The sequence below is a fragment of the Heterodontus francisci genome, chromosome 43 (genome assembly GCF_036365525.1).
Source record: "Heterodontus francisci isolate sHetFra1 chromosome 43, sHetFra1.hap1, whole genome shotgun sequence".
Classification (NCBI taxonomy): Eukaryota; Metazoa; Chordata; class Chondrichthyes; order Heterodontiformes; family Heterodontidae; genus Heterodontus; species Heterodontus francisci.
The window spans coordinates 23108852-23129648 of record NC_090413.1 but is presented as its reverse complement, the minus strand read 5'-3'; the positions used below and the strand labels follow the sequence as shown (position 1 = coordinate 23129648).

The 20797-nt window shown below is 42.3% G+C and overlaps 1 protein-coding gene across 2 annotated transcripts in view; it reads right to left on the bottom strand.

The window, feature by feature from the left end:
* Positions 1–1080: 1080 nt before the first annotated feature.
* Positions 1081–20797, bottom strand: part of kri1 (KRI1 homolog) — a 29397-nt gene continuing 9680 nt past the window's right edge. For both annotated transcript variants that reach the window (XM_068021156.1, XM_068021157.1), the window contains exons 8-19: positions 20561–20638; positions 16463–16572; positions 10613–10745; positions 8844–8939; positions 8238–8408; positions 8052–8127; positions 6843–6958; positions 6082–6223; positions 5015–5145; positions 3789–3853; positions 2915–3010; positions 1081–1681 (exon numbers count right to left, since the gene is read on the bottom strand). In XM_068021156.1, coding sequence (XP_067877257.1) covers positions 1174–1681; positions 2915–3010; positions 3789–3853; positions 5015–5145; positions 6082–6223; positions 6843–6958; positions 8052–8127; positions 8238–8408; positions 8844–8939; positions 10613–10745; positions 16463–16572; positions 20561–20638 — 1722 coding nt within the window. In that variant the 3' untranslated portion in view covers positions 1081–1173. The remainder of the gene's footprint in view (positions 1682–2914; positions 3011–3788; positions 3854–5014; positions 5146–6081; positions 6224–6842; positions 6959–8051; positions 8128–8237; positions 8409–8843; positions 8940–10612; positions 10746–16462; positions 16573–20560; positions 20639–20797) is intronic.

The following is a 20797-nucleotide window of genomic DNA, read 5'->3' as shown; positions in this document are numbered from 1 at the left end:
TTCTATGGGGGAGTGCTTCAAACAAAATTCAGCACCCAATAGTACAGAACTGGCAGAACACAAGTGCAAATGACATCGAATCAGCCCTGTTTAGCTGGAAACCAAACATGACTAGGCTCCTTGAGGCTTGAATTTCCAATAGAAGATACCATGTGTCTCCCCTCAGTGGTCGCAGGTTCCTTCCCCAGTCTGTCCTGTGTTAAGTGAAATTCCACTAGTACTGCTCAGGAAACTACAAAATGGCATCAGTGTTCCTGAGCTAGGGCTCCTGATCATGATCCACAGTAGGAAATGTGATGTGCTTAGCTGAGATACTCCAGTGAATACATACGCAATACTCATTGTTCAGGCGCACACATAAAGAACTGCTACTGAGTTAAGAGATTGGGGTGAATGAACAGTGTACTTTAATTTGAAAACCTTTATCCTCACCAAACTTTACCCCAAATTTCCTTATTTGTATCGGAATGAAAACTGTTGCCAAGTACTACACTCCGTGGAAATAATTGCCCAAAAACATTACTTCACAAGGCAGAATTTGTTCACCCTCAGCTCACAGGGTACACGTCTGTCTACTCTAACACCACTGAAAATGATTAAGCAGAATCCCAAAACTGTTTCTCTAGACCATTTGTGAAGAACAAAAGTTAAACTTGTCCAGAACAAGGTATGAACAAGTCTACATGTCCACACTTTTGAATGGAAAGAATTGAGCCCAATCAACTTGGAGACATCAAATTCTGTTCCATTTCAATGGCAGACAGCTAGACTCTCAAGGTGAGCCTTCAAATCTCACAGTAAACCTGGTCTGCCAGTGGCTGTGCAAGATACTGTCTGAAATTCTCAACCAGCTGGAGTGCTCCTTTGGAGGAAGGGAGTTTTATCTTAGATTACATAACGTACCATGAATTGCAGAGTCACCAGATCACAGCAAATTACACAATCGGAACACAAAACCAGTTAAGGTTCAGAAAATTGAACATGAAACAAAACCTCCATCAGCGGGCCAAATGACCTCTCATCCCTGAAATTTCTTCTGTCCTTTCATAATACACTGAACACAAAACAATGCCAATGATAGAAGATAAAGGATCGAGACATTTTATTGGACCATCTGTGATGACAAACCTATTTTTCACAATACCGTTTAAAATAATCTTATTCAGTATAAAATCAGTCTTTGATCGGTTTCCTTTTCTCTTTCTTCTTCTGCTCTCTGATTATTTGTTTAAATTTCAGTTTGCGTGGGTTTAGCCCATACGCCTGCAGTCTCCGACCACTGAACAAACGACCACCCAACTGCACTTGGGAAGTGAGGAGCACATTTTTCTTAGTAAATTTCTTCCCTTTCCTGACTGGATGTTTTGATTTTTTCTCGTGGACAATGGGAGGGGCTTGCGATCTTTCTTCATCCTTCTCTTTGTTGGGTCTTACTTCCTCTGGGGCTGTTGAAATTGTACTGCTCTTCGGTTTGGGAACCAAGATGTCTTCATCCTCTTCACTGTCCAGTCCAACCACCTGCTTATTCTCAGCCTCCAACCTCACTTTCTTTGGCCTCGGCTTGGCGGCCACCTCCTCAGCTCCTTCCCCTCCCGGCAGTTGCGGCTTTCTCAGCTTATCCCTTCTCTTCTTCCCAGGTTTAGTTTTGGCAGTGACTTCGTTCCTCTGCGATTCGTCTTCCCTACAAAGTAGCAAAGTTTTTTCCAGTTAGTACTTTTATCCATTGATCTTTTCTAAAACGATTATAAAAAGGAGACGCAAATATCTTGGTGGGCAAAAAGCACAGCATGTTAATAGTAGGCGCTGGATTTTATCAGTGCTCAGCTGGAGTGACAGCAGGGGCTCTAAAGCTAAGAACAGTACCCTTGAGCTGGGGGACTGGTTGTTTGTTGTGTTAAGACAATTGACTTTTCACCTTTGTTCCTCAGTTCTAACCCAGGGTGATGGGATGAAAGTCTGGATTTAGGAGAGAATTTCAGATTGTAGTCCAAGACATTTGGAACCTAGACTAACAAAGATAGATCTGGGTGAAGGGGAGGCCAGAGTCAGAAGGAAGGTGGTTACACATAGGGCTGAAAGAGGTTTTAAAGCCAAGAAGGGGCAAAAATCATAGAAATATTTGTAAACAAGGAAGATATTGATTATATAAATGAACATTTTCATTGCATTTCCTAGACATTTCATACTAAAAGTCTTCTCTTCCAACACTGGCTGTTGAGACACCTAGCCTTGTGAGCATGGCCCTGTAGGTGCTTTTCATTCAGCACTATTTGGCAATGTAGCTTACAAAGGCTACAGGATGTCTGGTGATGGAGAACATTACACTGATGGGGTAGGACATGCTTTGCTGAGGTTGGACCTTGGGGAGTGTAAAGTTTTACCCTGTATCGTAATTGTGTTGTACGAGAATTGGCAGCGCTTGATGCTGAACTAGAAAAGTGTGCGAACAATTCTGACCTTGATGATAATTCATTAAAAAGTCATTTAAAAAGAAAGGAGGTTGGGGATCGGGGGTGGAAAGCAGCAGCAGGGAAAATAAAATACAAAATCAATAATGTTGGATATCAAACTATTATAAAAGTGGCTCTCCATTCCAGCTGGTGTTTAACCACATATAGGAAATACGTTCTTTATGCCAACTCAGTGGAGGTACAGTTATATAAACTTGAGGTATACGGACTTGGGCGAGTAAACAAAACTCACTCCTTTGAATGCAAAGCACAAAACTGGGCAACAGGCAATTGTTTTTGCCTTAAATGACATGTAGTGTTGTTGTCAAAATACTGTAAACACACCATAAGCACTTAGTCATTACAATAAACACGTTGAAGCCGCCACTTCCTTCCTACGATCAAGTTGCTGCAATTATCAAGATTGCTGACGATATTTGGTACAGCCAGCAGATTACACTTACTGCAGAGTGAAAGACTTGAAGATCTGCTGCTTTTTCCACAGGTTCTGTGCTTTCTGCTTGTAAATCTTCAAGTCATGAAGCTCTTCCTTCTCAGTTCTGTTAAAATAGTATTTTTTTCCCCATTAGGTTCTCATGCATCCTTGCAAGTACACATTTGTGCAATTACCGTACACAGTTACTCATTCACACCAATTTTATGAAGTCATTAAATAGTTAAGGATAAATTCATATATTTTAATATTCACCCAGATCAGCTAACTCAGCAAAATACAGGGTTCAAACCTGGGATCTTCTGGTCTGCCCTCTCCCCTCCAGTACATTTTACCAAACTCCTGGGCGGCACAGTGGCGCAGTGGTTAGCACCGCAGCCTCACAGCTCCAGCGACCCGGGTTCAATTCTGGGTACTGCCTGTGTGGAGTTTGCAAGTTCTCCCTGTGTCTGCGTGGGTTTCCTCCGGGTGCTCCGGTTTCCTCCCACATGCCAAAGACTTGCAGGTTGATAGGTTAATTGGCCATTATAAAATTGCCCCTAGTATAGGTAGGTGGTAGGGAAATATAGGGACAGGTGGGGATGCGGTAGGAATATAGGATTAGTGTAGGATTAGTATAAATGGGTGGTTGATGGTCGGCACAGACTCGGTGGGCCGAAGGGCCTGTTTCAGTGCTGTATCTCTAAACAATCAAGGATGTTCCCAAAAATGAATCAACAACAGTAATAAAAGGTCACACCCCTGCAGGACTTGGGACTATGGCCTTGGGATTATTTAATTTATACCCGAGTCTGCCCTACTGCACACTTTACAATCTACAACATACCAAACACCTAACGTGTCTAGCAGTGTCACAAGTCCTGGTTTCACTTTTACTCACTGACCTGAACTGGCAGGTTTTCTTTAGTGAACACCAAGCATTAAGTTCTTTATCCTCTGCTGCCAAAATCTGCACCAATGAGAAAAATGTTATCTTTACACCATGGGTCCTTAAGCTAAAGACACAACTGAGCACAAAGCTTATTGCAAAGTTGCTTGTGAAGAGGCCCTCAGTTCAGTATGTCAAGTGAAATCACAACAGGCTCTCTTCAAAAACAGGGAGGAGAGGAAATCTTAACAGATGTGTTAACGACATCAATGCACATTGTGACTGGAGGAATCTTAATTGTTTTTGCGATGTGGGTACTGTTGGCATGAACCATCCCTGGCTGCTGAGAAAGTGCTGGAGCTTGTTTCATAGCAATGGTCTGCACAATTGACGAGCTAACTCGCCCACTTCAGAGGATGTTAAATGCCAATCCCATAGGACCTGGATTCCCATACAGGCCAAACCAGGTAAAAGGTGGCACGTTCCCTTACGCAGTAGACATCAGTGAACCAATTAAGGTTTTTATGACCATCCGGTAGCTTAGATGGTAATATTTCTGTGTCAGGCTCAAAATAACTCGATGATTTGGCTTCTATTGACATCAAAACTTGCCATAGTGGAAGCTGAAGTCACTGGGCCACTAGTGTGGTCGCATAACCAATGCATTCTTACGACATTGTTTTGTGGAGGAGAGAGGCCGGGGGGGGGGGGTGGGGGTGGAGGAGAGAGGCCGGTGGGGGGGGGTGGTGGAGGAGAGGCGCGGGGGGGGGGAGGAGAGAGGAGAGAGGCGGGGGTAGTGGGAAGGAGGGTGCGAATGAAAGGGATGGAGGGAGGGACAGACGGAGGGGGTCAGGGAGGGAATTCCAGACTTAGGGCCTACATATCTGATGACATGGTTGCCAATGAAGTAGTGAAGCAAAACAGTAGAGAGGACAATCTTTGCAATCCACCATCACTGGGCATACTTTCAGTTCATATATTCCTGCTTTTGTAGGATTTTCTCTCAAAACCATTTTACCTCCAGTCTTCAAAAATCTCCCTTATCAACTGTGTTCATTCCAGTTCTGCATCCATCTTGTTTTTTAAACCCTCGCCGAGCCCTATACAAACACCAGACTATTGTGACTGAAGCTTTGCATCATCTGACCTTCTGTCTAAATGGCTTTCAGCACATTTGATAAAGACAGTCAGTCAGTCTTCAGAGGGCTACAGCGTTGATCCATAAGAAGGGTACAAACATACCTCGGCTGCACTGAGCCCGAATTCATTAGGCAACACCTGCCTGTACTTGAACCTGCAGGGTAAGTCATCGATGATATCTTCGTAATCCAGCTGGTAGTACTCATCCAAGTATTGCTCAAAGGTCTTGTCATCTGTGATAGTAAAAAGATAATCTAGTCAAAAGCATTCAACCTGGTAAAGGCTTAAGGTGGCCTGTCACCAAAAATACTTTTAAAATGAATTAAGTGAAAATTCACAGCACATCCACTCCCTTCCAACTGGATTGGTCATGTGAAGCAGAGCACAAGTTTAAAAAAAAAAATTATATAGTTGAGCCCAAAAGATCAGTCCCGGTGTTTATGCTGTGCATGAGACTCCTCCCACTCTGATCACCTCTTTCTACCATGTCCTGCATCTCTCTACTCCATTTTCCCTCACGTATGCATCAAACCTCCTCTTAAATGCATCAAATCTATCTGGTTCAACCATTCTACATGGCACTAAGTTCCACATTCTCACCGCTCTGAAAAGAGAAAAAGAAATCAGCACCAAATTACGTGACACTACAAAGAAATATAAAGCTTGCAGGAGAAGTGTTGATATGAAACAAAGAAATAAGATACAAATATATGAGTGGAGTAGGGGAACCAAGCATCAGCCTAGCTCTTAGCGTGGTGTGGCATTTGTTCAACTATGTAAATCTTGGATTAAACTATTTTTTGCTGTTGTCCTCACATCAGATGTGGGACTGGAGAGCTGAGAAATGGAACATTTTACATTTCAGACACTCAAGTCAGCATTGAGCTCTTCCAGGTGAGGTACAGCACAGCCAGAGACAGGATAAATCTCCCTTTGTTCTATCCCATGCTACACCAACAACCCCCTATGGTATCAGTGTAACATTACCCACATAAACTATCCTGTGAATTCCTTGATGGGTCTGATATTTACAAGGAGTAATTTTATGCTGTAGCCTTTCCCCAGTTGATACTGGATTCAGGCTGTCCATTCAGTTTTAAGGCTAGAGAGATCAGCTACCATGAGTAGTGTAGGTGGACAGACCAACTCAGACTGGCAGAGACACTTACTGGGATCAAATATTGGCTTCGACTTGCTAACCGCCTCTGCAAATTTAGATTTCCGCCTTTTCTTGCCCATAAGAGGAGCGTCCAGTTTCTTTTTCTTCTTAGAGGAGATCACTTGCTGACTGGGATCATAATCTGCATCCATCTGTTAAAAGAAATATCAATCTTTCAGTACTTATGCTACGGTCAGAGTGCAGAGCGACAGTACTGGAGAAAAATCACAAGGACACGCTGCAGCACCTCCTCTCCCAAGGTTTTCCATTCCTCTCCCCCAAAGGCACCGATTCAAACTCTGCATGATTTCACAGGCAATGGCTGTTCTCTGGTATCTCATTCTTCATGAGTAAACCCAGATAACAAGTGCAATCAGGAGTGGGGCATCAACCCAGCACCTTCAGGAGAGGAGGGGAGAAAACAGGATTAAAAGTAATGAACATTCCCTTAGCTGCCCATCAGCTAAAATCATTGTGACAAGCATCTTTCTGAGTAGCACAAAAACTTACAGACTTGCAAGTAGACAAATTCCAATTCAAGTTCAAGAGAGTTATTTTAAATGGGTTAACAATAGTGCACACAGGAATGCAATATGATGCCAAGTATTTGTACATGAATTACAATTGGGATTTCTAACCTATAGTCTTTGGGAGAAAAATAATTGAGAAAACCCTTGAAGAAAATCATAGAGCGGGAATTCCTACAGAACAAATTCAATTTTGTAGCAACGTTAATTCACTATGTAGGAATCTAAACAAAGTGCAGCTTACAATAAATTCTGGATCCTCACAGTGTGGCTCAAAATTCTCTTGCTGCCACTGTTCTTCTCCCTCTCCCTCAGTGCAGCCATCTTCCTTTCCTGTCCACATGTCCCAATTCCACTCATCTGGTGTGAAAGCAAATAAGAATGACAATTAAATGATTTTTTTTTCAAAATAATTACCAATAATGCATTCTTTGTTTTCATTACTAAAGTCTCATCTTACACACCCTCTTTTGTCAATGACATTGGTTAGAGACTGTCTCTTGGGACTTGCCAATTTTTTGGCCATTATGAGCATTACATTCAAGCCCTATAGTGTCTTCATTCAATGTCCACATGCACACATTTTTTTTTCAGTAGAAGACGCTTGACAGTAACCAGGAGTGGGAACATTTGCTGAAAGTTACTGTAGTGTCTCGTTGCCATCCAACTTGAAATCAGCTGAACTTGGAACAGAGCAGAGGCCAATTCTGGGAATCCCTTGCCTGTGTGGCACAGCCTCTCACTATAACATATGTTGAAAGGTGCATGGGAATGTCCCATCTGTGGGGTCCTGCCACCCCTATGTCACAGTGCGTTGGGAGTGTTACAGTAATCACAATACTAGCACTCCTCAGTCAGATATCACAAATGAAAACACTCGCTGTAGTAATGGGCAGAAGTGCAAGAATGCAGTCAAGACAAGATAAAATGTTGTGTAAAGTGCTATTTTAAAAGTAAAACTTAATTATGATTAAACTTTTGATGACTTGACATTTATATCCTTTACACGCACACAAAATTCAATTAAAAAAAAAATTACATTGCTCATACCGGGGAGTGCATCATGTTATGAGGAGTTGCTCAGCAGGGAAGGGGAGAAAACATGGTTTTCGAACAAAGCTGAGGATTGAGAACCAGAGTCCAGGCAAACAGAGCACATTGTCATTGCATTTCCAAATCGCTCAATCATTTAACTTACTTCCAACTAAACATTCAAAATTGGCATTTTCTCAACAATTTAGTAACTGGCTAGCAACTTAGTATGACAACCATGCCCCAGATCCAAGACCAGCCATCAGTCATGGTGAATCCACTGGTAATACATTTTAATTGGGTGGCATTGTGAACAAGTGGTCCACCCCAGGATTTTCGAGAGCTTGGTGACGCAAGGATGTTAGTGTGGCTGTACTTAATTTACATCTTTCTATTAAATTTCCAAAAGTTGATAAGTTACCATCAAATTCCTCCTCGTTGTTAAACTGTGGTTTCTGTTCATCTCCCACTCCATAATAGTCATCATTGAAGAATTGCTGCAGGGGGAAGAATTAAAAGAAAATGATCAGGAAAGCTTACTTTCTTTTTGTAACGCACTGAAACTGGATCTGCAAGGTATGGTTTTATTTTGCCTCTGGTGCCAAACCTGCATGAGTTGGTCATGCTTCACTGGGTCGAAGTCCTCCTCCAGGTGCTGCTCATCGAAGCCGACAGTTTCGTTCCCGGTTATCTCCTTTAACCGGTTCAGCTTATTGATTATCTCCATCCTTTTCAGGTTCTTTAGCTGCTTTATCTCCTCTTGCTTCTTTTCCTTCTCCTAAAGAAACCATTAAAACAAAAATAATAAGTTTGTTAATGGATCGTTACTAGGCTGACCAGCACTCTGTAATTTTCTTCTACGCACAGGAGATGCTTGGATGATACGGTGATTTCCCAGGCACAGCATAACCAAAGAACTCTCCACATGCAGAACTGTGGCCACAGAAATGTTTCCCCTCTGTGGTGCAAAGTGCTAGTCCACTGTATATCCAGTGGGAATGGGAGTGGAGGGCTGAGCTTTATACATTGGGTGTGGTCAATACTATTGCTAGGTTAATATGCACTGCCCATAAATTGGATTCCAACTGGAGGAAGTATGTTCAATGCAATCTGTAGGTAATCTGTGGAGAAATATTTCAAACCCTTACACTGGCACCATTCAGCCTTAATGATGATTTTAAATCAACTGAAAATAATTGAAAAACACACTTACTTTTTTCTTCCTTTCCTTAACTTCTTCTCTTTTGTGCTTTCTTCTATCGTCCTTTGCTCTGACTGAGGTTGCAATTGTTCTTGGGTACGATTTTATCTTTAAAAGAGGAAGGAATACAATGTTTTGGAGGGCACCAAAGCCAAGATTATAAAACAAAACTTTATCATCAAAAAGCCCTGCAGAGACTTCCAGGACTGCAGCTAGATATGGCATCTCCCTTTCACTGTTGCCTTGCCACGGGTCTGCGCTAGCAAGGATCGGAGCTGCCAGTAAATCTCCACCTTCGACATCACTGAGCAGAAAGGTGACAGAAAATATTTTTAATTAAAAGGAGAGATTATTGTACAGTACAGATGGTAAATAAAGTTAAAGGAAATTCAATACCTCACATCAAATCTGGCTTGTTACTGTAAAATGTATAGTGTGCTCACATTTACTACTGTAAATTGCTATGTCAACATTTCCCATTGAGTGCTGCATCAACTGTCACATCGATGGGAGAAAATGTGCAGGGCCAAAGGGAACGAGCAAATGGAGTGGGACTAATTGGATAGCTCTTTCAAAGAGACAGCACAGGCACGATGAGCCAAATGGCTTCCTTCTCTTGCCGTATCATTTTATGATGTTATTAATGGCAGTGCAAGTAGGGGGAAGACAGTGACGTAGTGGTAATGTCACTGAACTAGTAATTCAGAGGCCCAGGCTAATGCCATGGGGACATGGGTTCAAATCCCTCCACAGCAACTGGTGGAGTTTAAATTCAATTAATTAATAAAAACCTGGGATTGAAAGCTAGTCTCAGTAATGGCGCCATGAAACTATCATCGATTGTTGTAAAAATCCATCTGGTTCACTAATGTCCCTTAGGGAAGGAAATCTGCCGTCCTTACCTGGTGTGATCCACGTGACTCCAGACCCACAGCAGTGTGGCTGGCTCTTAACTGCCCTCTGAAATGGCCTAGCAAGCCACTCAGTTGTCAAAGGCAATTAGGGATGGGCAACAAATGCTGGCCTTGCCAGCAATGCCCACATCCCATGAAAGAATAAAAAAAAAAGGTGCTGGCCACCAGGGAGCTCTGTGCAGCAATCTGTCGAAATCAATTTACATTATTGTAATATCTATAATTCCCGTTCTATTTTCAAAACTAAAGTCGGTATTTATGGCTCTCCTCCCGCTCCTTTTCAACATTCCTTTCATCTTTTTCTGCATCATACAACATCACAAGGGCAAATAAATCACCTACTCTCCGTCGTCTGTCAGTATCATTCAGCCTCCCGTCTCTCCTGGAAACCACATATGAGTTTAACTGCTATATTGTTTGTTGCCTTCCACCCCCTCCCCACCCCACCTGCTATTACTTTCCTAAAGGCATTGACATGTGCACGTGTATGGTGTGGCAGAAGGCAGCTGGCCTGTGATCTCTCTCCTAGATGGCCATGCCTCATGTGTAAGCCGAGAGAGTTGAATTCTGGTCAATAATTCAACAGCCACGCTGCGGCTGAACCTGATCCTGTCCTCTCCCAACATGGCTCTCTAACAGGGAGGACCAGTGATCAGGAGCAGGAACTCTTGCTGTTTCCTCCCTCCAGCAGCACCATGCCTCTACCAGGGGGTGCTGAGCCCCACTGCAGAGCCCCTTCCACTAGCAGAATGATCACTGAACTTGGGACTTAACTTAAATCTATAAATAAAAGAACAGCTGTTGGTAATTGAGACCAAAAAAGGGAGAGATGAAATGCTATCTATAGACAAAAGGTATTCCGCTTACAAATTCTGCATCGGGTTCTTCAAATCTGAAGTTATATTTTCTTTCAAAGTCTTCCTGTTTCCTTAGAAAATGCTCCCCATCATCTTCGGAGTCGTCCACTTCATCCTGAACTATCTCATCATAAGTAGGAATTCTTCACGATCAAGACAAAAAGGAACAGGAGGAAGAGATAACAAACTATGAGCATGCATCAACCTGTCTACATGGAGGCAGCTTCCCACAAATGTCTGCAGGTTTACAGCAGAGGAAATCCAATTATTATACGTACGAACACATACACGTGTGTGCAAACATACAAGGGTATCCTTCTCTTCTTCCCCCTCACCATCTGAGTCAGCTACTGCATGGTCAAAAGGTGAGCAAAAGCAGTTCAGCTACACTACAGTGGATGCAAGCCGTTTACAAGTTTGAGAACACATCTGAGGAGGGGAGGAGAGATGAGAAGATTTGGGCTGTTGCAAGTTACACACTGGGTTAACACTTCTAGGACTTGGGTTGAAATCCATCCCAGACTGAAGGGTTGAATATTTTCCTCTGCCTGCTGACCAAAAGAATCCTACGTGAAGCGAGTTTGGATAGTCTCAATTCAGTTCCTAATCCAGCATCACGTGTCAATTTCTCAAAGAATAATTAGGATTTTTTTCCTTTTAATTGGCCATACTGGTGCAATGCAAGGTGTTTTTTTGACAATTTGCTCAATATGTTCATTCTCAAAGCTGATCTCTCCTGTTGGACTACAGCTATACAGGCCCAGACATCCTCTGTTGTAGGCCTAGATTTGTTTATTGACAGGTTATCTGATTGCCTTGCAGGGCATTTTCAGCAGAGCCCATAATATGACTTGAACATGGGGGCCAAATTATATCTGCATGCCTTGGTCCAATAATCCCATAACTCCTGAAGACAACGCTCTGTCTTGACTCTGTATGAAATGCCACAGGACAGCAACTAGTCTATTAAAATAAATCTTCCATTTTTTTCTCCTCCTGTCTTAAAGGCATCTACTCCTGCAGATGCACGGTTTCATCTACACCAACAACCCACTAGTATCAAATGGCTATTAGAACATTGGTCAAAAATTGACTTTTGAACCTTGCAGGACATCACAGTCAAGCCTGATATTGTCTTCAACTGCAGTTTACGAGCTGGCAATGAGCAGGAATGATGAAACTGCTATTTAAAATTAATTACATTTTTCCCTCAAAGGTTTCCATGAGCTGTCTCCATACCCTAGGTCAAGAGCAGGACCTGGAGACACCCCACTCAGATCTCTGCCACCATCCCACCTCTTGTTGATGCGAAGAAAAAGGGGAACAGCAAAACTAGAGGCCATCAATATAAGATAGTCACCAAGAAACCAAATAGGGAATTCAGAAGAAACTTCTTTACCAAGAGAGTGGTGGGAAAGTGGAATTTGCTGTACCACAAGGAGTGGTTGAAGCAAATATTTAAGGGGAGGCTAGATAATCCTGTGAGGGAGAAGGGCATAGAGGGTTATGCTGATAGAGTTGGATGAGGAAAGATGGGATGAAGCTTGAGTGGAGCATTAACGGCAGCATGGACTGGTTGGGCCAAATGGTCTGTTTCTGTGCTCTATATCCCATGTAATGTAAAAGGAGCAGCAAGCAATCAGCACTGGCGCACCATGCAACCATGAGCTGTGTAAGTTTGGAAGCTTCCATATTGGACTAATCAAGAAGTTAAATCTTCATGGACTGTTTTCATCTGTAGTCAAGGACTGTTGAGGCAAATTGTTTGCCCCTTAGCATCATCCCAGCTGAGATTAGCTAACTTGCCATAGATCGGGGATTGAGCAAGGAACCCCTGCTAGTTTATACTGTGAGTAAAATACCAGCTAGTGAATTTATCAATTGAACCGTCAGATTCCAAACATTTATACAGTGGTGGATCGGTGCTGATTAGCACTTACATTTATATAGCACTTTTAACATAGTAAAATATCCCAAGGCACTTCACTGGAGCATTTTATTGAACAAAATTTGACACTGACTCAGTCTGAAGTCAATATGCTCATCAAGGCCTTTGAGAGGGTGTAGAGGAGATTTACTAGAATGGTCCCAGGGATGAGGGGACTTCAGTTATGTGGAGAAACTGGAGAAGCTGGGATTGTTCTCCTTAGGGCAGAGAAGGTTAAGGGAAGGTTTGATACAGGTGTTCAAAATAATGAAGGGACTTCGATGGAGCAAATAAGGAGAAATTGTTTCCAGTGACAGGAGGGTAGGTAACCAGAGGACACAGATTTAAGGTAATAGGCAAAAGAACCGGGCTGGGGGTGGGGGGGGGGAAGTTAAGGAGAAATTATTTTACACAGCAAGTTGTTGTGACCTGGAATATGCTGCTTGAAAGGGCAGTGGAAGCAGATGCAATAGTAACTTTCAAAAGGGATTTGGATAAATACTTGCAAAGGAAATGATTTGCAGCTATGGGCACAGAGCAGGGGAGTGGGACTAATTGATAGCTCTTTCCAAGAGCCAGCACAGGCACAATGGGCCGAATGGCATCCGTCTATGCTGTCCACTCATTCAAGTCCCCTCAGGATCTTATTTAAACATATGGAGCCCGAGAGGACTGGATAGAGTGGATACCGGGAGGATGTTTCCTCTTGTGGGGGAAGACTGGAACTCGGGGACACAGTTTAAGAATAAGAGGTCTCCTTTTTAAGACAGAGATGAGGAGAATTTTGTTTTCTCAAAAGGGTCGTTTAGTCTGTGAAATTCTCTTCCCCAGAAAGCAGTGGAGGCTGGGCCACTGAATTTATTCAAGGCAGAGTTAGATTTTTGATAGATAAGGGAGTCAAGGGTGATGGGGGCAAACAGGAAAGTGCAGATGAGACCACAACCGAATCAGCCATGATCTTATCTAATGGTGGAGCAGGCTCGAAGGGCCGAATGATCTATTCTTGCTCCTAAATCCTACGTTCATACACAGAGTCAAAACTGAGTGTTGTCTTCAGGAGTTATGGGATAATTGGACCAAGGCATGCAGATATAATGTGGTTTCCATAAGGAGACAATAGGACAGTTGACCAAAAGCTTGGTATTAAAGGAGCATCAAAGGAGGAGAGACGCAGGAAGGCAACAAGGTTTAAGGAGGGGTTTCAGTGCTTAGGGCCTTGGCAGCTGAAGGCACAGCTTCCAATGGTGGAGGAATGAAAATTGGAGATGTTTAGGATGCCAGAATTGGAGGAACTCAGAGATCTCAGAGGGCGGAAGGACTACAATACCAGAGGCATTCACCCACATGCAACTATTCTCTACCTTGCAGCAGGAGATAATGGCAGGACATGGGAACAGGCCTGAGTAGGATCTGGAGGCATCTCGGAGGGAAAAATGTAATTTTAGACAATTTTAAAATAGCAGTTTCATAATTCCCGCTTGTTGCCATCTTATATTTCAATGGTCAAGTCTTCTGATGACATATATGATTGGAATTAGCCAATTGGCTTTTTACACCAGCAGTCTTGAGTTCTCCAGACCCTCCCCTTGACCAGAGTCAAGCAAGCGCCACTTTTGGAGGGAAAAATGTAATGTTTAACTTTTAAAATAGCAGTTTTCAAAATTACCGCTCGTCACCAGCTAATTGGCCAAGACCTCTAAAGGCAAATTTTTGGAATTGGCCAATCGCCTGTTTACAACAGCAGTGACCCTCCCCTTGACCTGGGTTAAGCAGGCAGCTCTTTTGGAGGGAAACAAAATTAATTATGTGATTTTTTTTAAAAAAAAGATAGCCAGTTTCATAATTCCCGCTCATCCTCAAGTCGTATTTCATTGGCTGAAACATCTGATAACTCACCACTATACTAACACCAACTCATTATAACCAACGGCGGAGTAGCCAATAAACTCACAGCCAGAAAGTTACTGTCTGACTCAGTAAACCGTTATTATTCTGTCATGCAACACTGTATCAAGGTTACACACATTCTTTGCCCCAGATGGCTGACCTACCAGTGCCCCGACCTTGACACACAACAGTTCAGTAGAGGTTACATTCAAAGAATTGCAAGAACTCGATTCGCTGTGAGGATCATAGGAACAGGGAGCAGGCCATCAGCTTCTTGGGCCTGTTCCTCCATTCAAGTAGATCATGGCTAATCTGTATCTCAACTCCATCTGCCTGCCCTGGTTCCATATCCCTCAACACCCTAGCTCTAACAAAAATCTATCTAACTCAGTTTTGAAATTTTCAATTGACCCCCAGCTTTTTATTTGGGAGGGGGGGTGGGGGGAAAGAGAGGGGGCTCCAGATTTCCAAAACCCTTTGTGTGTACCCTGACATTATCCCTGAACAACCTGGCTGTAATTTTAAGGATATTTCTCCTTGTTCTTACATTTTAAATGTTGCTCACATTTTCCCCTGTAAAGACGAGCAAGAAAAGGCCATTTATTTTGGGGGGGGTTGAAATAAGGAAAAGGAGGGAAAATGGTAGCAATACAGGAATCGCATTGGGAACTTTTTTTTTTAAAAACTAAAAAGTTCATTTTCCTTCTCTTCCTCTTAATCCCATTCCTCCAAATCTAGGCGCTGCATGTTGCTGGTACAGGTTCTATAGAGTTCGTATGCCCCCTTATAACTCAATCAAATCTCATGTGCAAGGCCAATGAATTTCAACAGGCTATTCAGCTATTAAGAATATCACAGATAAACAACCCAGACATCATTACCCCCACACTTTCAGTGGGGTTAGTGGATGGTGATCGACAGACAGAGTCATGGCTGGTGGATTTCCCCTCCCCAAGCCAGAGCTCCCGAGGTCAATTTTATAGCAAAACCTTTCACAAGATCTTCGCCTCCAAGTTACAAGTTTTTAAACTCTTCTTTGGAGAAGCACACTCCCAGAGACACCCTACAATTACATACACACTGTCAAAGACACCTTGCAAATATCATACCCCAGCAACACCGGAAAATAAAAATCAAATTGTGGTTTATCCATTATCTTGATTTCCTGCTGATAACATTTTCAAAAGTTGGTCAAACAGCAAGAAAAATAAACAATTGTAGGTGAACAGATACAAATCATGAATGCTTGAGACACTGCTAGTACGATGTGATACACCAGGGACCAAACAGATATTCTTCGAGAATTCTTCAAAGAGCCCTCAGTGTTCCACAGTTTGAGAACATATGCCATTGGCACTATTTCGAAAAAGAGGAGAGTTCTTCCCATCGCCCAAGGGCTGATATTTATCCCTCAATCAATGTCACTAAAAAGTGATTATCTGGTCATTTATCTCACTGCTGCTTGTGGGATCTTGCTGTGTGCAAATTGGATGCTACATTTCCTACAGCAGTGACTATGCTTCAAAACTACTATGTTGACTATAAAGCACTTGGGAGCATCCCGAAGTCATTAAAAATATGATTATAAATGCAGGTTTAAAAAAAAAAATCACTGTGGTTAATCTTTGCCAAATTTCCAAGTACATGCCAAGTGCCCTTTATGTCAAATCCATTCACAATAAGCAATCCTGAGCTCTCTTACTAATACTGTACAACGTACACTGATAAAAACGTTAGCAGTCAACAAAAATACCACTGCTGATATTCAATTTTAAATGGGCTGAAATTGGATTGCGCAATAGAAGCAGTTATTTGTGTTCATAGGTCATCTCACTGTGCAAAATAAGGAAGCTATTAAATAATTTCAGATAAACACCTTGGGTGAGACATGAACACAGTCATGTATTATTACCACACAGCACAATTTGATACCAAATGGGTTCAGGACATCAAATCGTTTTATTTTCAATCACAAAAATGTTAGATGAATAACAGAAACAAAAACATCTGAACACTGGAAACACTGGCACTTAAAATTTATCTTACCTCTCTTCCTCCTCCTCTTCATCAAGATATCTTTTATTCAGAATATAGTCCCGGAGAAACTTTTCTCCCTCATCCAATTGAGGATCATTCCAGTAATCCCTCAGATATTTCTGCAACACAACAAATTAAGAATCAGTATAGGAAATATATTTGGTATAAGTCTAGGTTTGGCAAGCTATGCCCAAACACTTAACAACATGCCACAGTTGTTACAGCATCTTGGAACAGCTAGAAGATAGACTTAAAATATTCACATTCTGTGTTCCCAATCGACATTGCACTACCTTGGGAAAGTGGAGACAGCAGAAGCAAGGCACCTCTCTCAAGGGGAGAATCACCAAGGCATTCCTACTAAAAGCTACCAAATCCTCACATCACAGCACTGCAACAGTCTTGTCATTCAGTGACAGCAGAACTATAGCAATCTTAAAATAATCTAGTACGATCTAGAATTATGCAGGATTACATTTCAAAGTACCATTTGCCCCCCACCCCGCCAACACATTTTCATCAGTAGAAAGTGATTTTCTGAAGGGAAGGCAACCTTTTAAAAAATATATTTTCTTAACAGCCATTGTATGGAGGGCAGATGATGCACTCTCCAGCTAAGATCAATGCAACACTTGAAACAGGTTACTAGTTGGCACAGGAGAGTGAGCAGGGTGACTCCAACGCCAACAGGGAATGCATCTCCCCACCACAGCACACTTAAGTAATGCTGTAAGTGAAGGGAAAAGAAATCAACAGCATGAATCCAAGTCTTTGGTATGCAATTTGGCACAATATCTACTATAAATCCTGTGATTCTGCATATGTAAGATTTGTAGTGTAACCTGCTGCCAGTCTACAACCTTGGATAAAAAGTTCTGGGGGCACAAATGTGCTGGCCTCGAAGTGAGTCTAGGCAACGGCAGAGCACTGTCTCTATCCGTGCATCACCACTGTGTCATCCAGTGCCAAACAGAGAAATTCCCAGAGATAGGCAGCCTCATATTTCAGACCAGGCCATTTTACAAGCCACTCATTTTTTGACAAGGGACAGTATTTTTAAAATAAGGTTTACATTAAAGTAAAATCAGGAAATCATAAAAGCCACCGATGAAAGTTACAACATGGTGATTAACACCATTTATACGGTGCTTTTAATGCAGAAAAACATCCCAAACTGCTTAACAGAAGCGCGAGGTACAGAAGTTACTTTGAATGACATGAAAAGTCATTAGAGCTTGATAATGGTATATAGAGGGTCGGCCTTTCACTGAAAGACTTCACATGGTCCACGGGCCACAATTCGGACACTCCTGGTTTAAAACATTAAATTAGTTGCATCAACGCTAACTTTAAAAAAAAACTACCCTTCAAAGTCACTTGTTTAAGAAGAGTTCAAATGAAAATCGTTCATTTTTAAAAGCAGATAATTTACCAGTGGGATTAGAGGGCAGCTGGTTTTCAGACAAAATTATATTGGTGGGGCCATTTGAAGATTAAGATTTGGCCTGAGCATTGATGAAACCCTCCTGCATCTGATAACACATTCAGCTGTGGTGAGTTGATGGCACTTGCTGACATCAAAAGATCCATTGTTTTTAACTAGAGCCAATCAACCAATTAAAGCACAAGGGAAATGCAAAACCTTGTGACGTTAGCAAATGCGCAGTCAACAATGGAAAGCCTTCACAGGAGAGAAACGCCCATGCATCGAAGCGCAGGAAATTACTGATCTAATCACCGATATTATTTCAGCTTTATGCAGGATAATTAAAAAACATCTCTGGGCTACGAGCATCTGTATACAAGACTCTATAAACTAAAATAAAAACAAGAAATGCTCTATAAACTAAGTTGCTGTACTGCTATGTTAAACTGTAAGAAGGTACGATAGTGGGGCATTTATTTTTTGACACTAACTTCCTTAATACCCCTCCTCTCCTGGAGTGTTGGTTTTCCAAGTGTGGTGGTCCATGAGGGCCCTCCACGTGGTCTGCGGGCTGGTCCAAATTGAAAGTCACTGGCATGCAACGTTATGGCCTTGGCCATACGAGAGAACAGGCCAGAACCCTCATCTCTACCACTCGCATGATGTCACACAAGCAGCCCAGCTCCTGCGTGCACGGTATGAGTTGTCTTAAGTGCGAGCAACAACTATTTGGTTTTATAAGCAAGATTTATGTTACTGTTGATTTTGATTAATATAGATGTAAGATTAGTTTCTCAGAAGATTATTGTGATGGTTTCACATCACATATTCGAATGTTTCAAATAAAAGTGATCTCTTGTAGTATTAATGCTTGTAATATGAAAATGTATATATTTTTGTTTCTGGTATGAATTACTTAAGTTATTTAATTAATAAATTTATGTGCATTTGTTTTCATTTAGTAGCGAAATAGCAGCAAAATATCTAGTTTTATTTTGCAGTGGCAAGCAAAAAGTGGGTGGGTAGGACCAGTAGGTGGTCCTCAGGGTCTTTTGCCCCACCTAAGTGGTCCACGGCCGAGAAACTTTGAGAACCACCATCCCAGAAGCATTACTTTGCTGAGTAACATTAGGAACTAACAACCCTCTCGTCCCTGCAGCCATTCTTTATGTCACAGTATTGACAATGCACTTAGAAAAGCATAGTTTGAGCAGAACAAGTCAACATGGCTTTACGAAAGGGAAATCCGGCTTGTTTCAGGATGTGAATAGATAAAGGGGAATCAGTAGCTGTAGTATGCATAGATTTCCAAAAGGCATTCAGTAAGGACAGAATCCAACCATCTCCCCTTGACATTCACTGGCATTATTATTGCTGAATATCGCACTATCAACATTCTGGGGGGGTTACCATTGACCAGAAACTGAACTGGACCAGCCATATAAGTACTGTGATTACAAGAGCAGGTCAGAGGCTGGGAATTCTGCGGTGATTAACTCACTTCCTGACTCCCCAAAGCCTGTCCACCATCTACTAGGCACAAGTGAGGAATGTGATGGAATACTCTCCAATTGTCTGGATGGGTGCAGCTCCAACAACACTCAAGAAGCTCGACACCATCCAGGATAAAGCAAGCCGCTTGATTGGCACCCCATGCACTACCTTCACCACCGACTCACAGTGGCAGCAGTGTGTATCATCTACAAGATGCACTGCAGCAACTCACCAAGGCTCCTTCTACAGCACCTTCCAAACCCACAGCCTCGACCACCTAGAAGGATAAGGGTAGCAGATGAATGGGAACACACGACCTGCAAGTTTCCCTCAAAGCCCCACACCATCTTGACTTGAAACTATATAGCCGTTCCTTCACTATCGCCGAGTCAAAATCCTGGAACTCCCTTCCTAACAGCACTGTGGGTGTGTCGACACCCCAAGGACTGCAGCAGTTCAAGAAAGCAGCTCACCTCCACATTTTCAAGGCAGTTAGGGATGGGCAATAAATGCTGGCCCAGCCAGCGATGCCCACATCCCGTGAAAAAATAAAATTAAAAAAAAAAGTCTAATTGGATTCTGTCCTCATCAGATATCTACATATGCCTGCTTTATAGCAGGGGTTACTGATATTTATCCAGAGCTGGAATGCTGTCAGTCTTCTCCTACATCCACACCTCAGAGATACTACGATGATTTGTAGCACCCTGAATACTGCCCCAGCCAGAATAGCTAACAAGGAAAGAAACTTGAAACTTTCTTGTGCTGCTAAGTACCACACCAAGTAATGCATTTATTTGAACTATGTAACATTCGTGCCACATGAGTAGCAGGCAATGACCACCACCAAGAGAGAATCTAACCACCTTCCTTGGCATTCAATGGCATTACCAACGTCAACATCCTGGGGGTCACTACCAACCAGATATTTAACAGGCCCAGTCACATAAATACTGTGGTTACAAGAGCATGTCAGAGACTGGGTATTCTGCAGCAGGTAACTCACCTCCTGACTCCACAAAGCCTTTCCATCATCTATAAGGCACAAATCAGGATTGTGACATCTGTGCACTCTGTCAAACCAATTTTAATATTAAAAATGATAATATAAGGTAAATTATACATATGCACACAAATCTCACGTCTCCTCATGCCAAGCCAATGGTAACTGAATAGAAAGTACTCACCATGTCTTGCAATTCCTCCTTCACTTGTAATTCATTTTGCCCTTTCAGCCAGTTAATGTAGGACTCTTCCTCTTTTTCCTTTGAAAGTGGAGCAATTATTGGTTAAATCTTAAATATACACTGTGCACAGCCTTAATCACTGCACTGCCATGGGGAGGAAATGAAAATGTATACAGCAGGAAATTAAAGAGATATCTGGGGCACTTGGCATTTCTGAAGCAATAGCTCCAGCTCAGA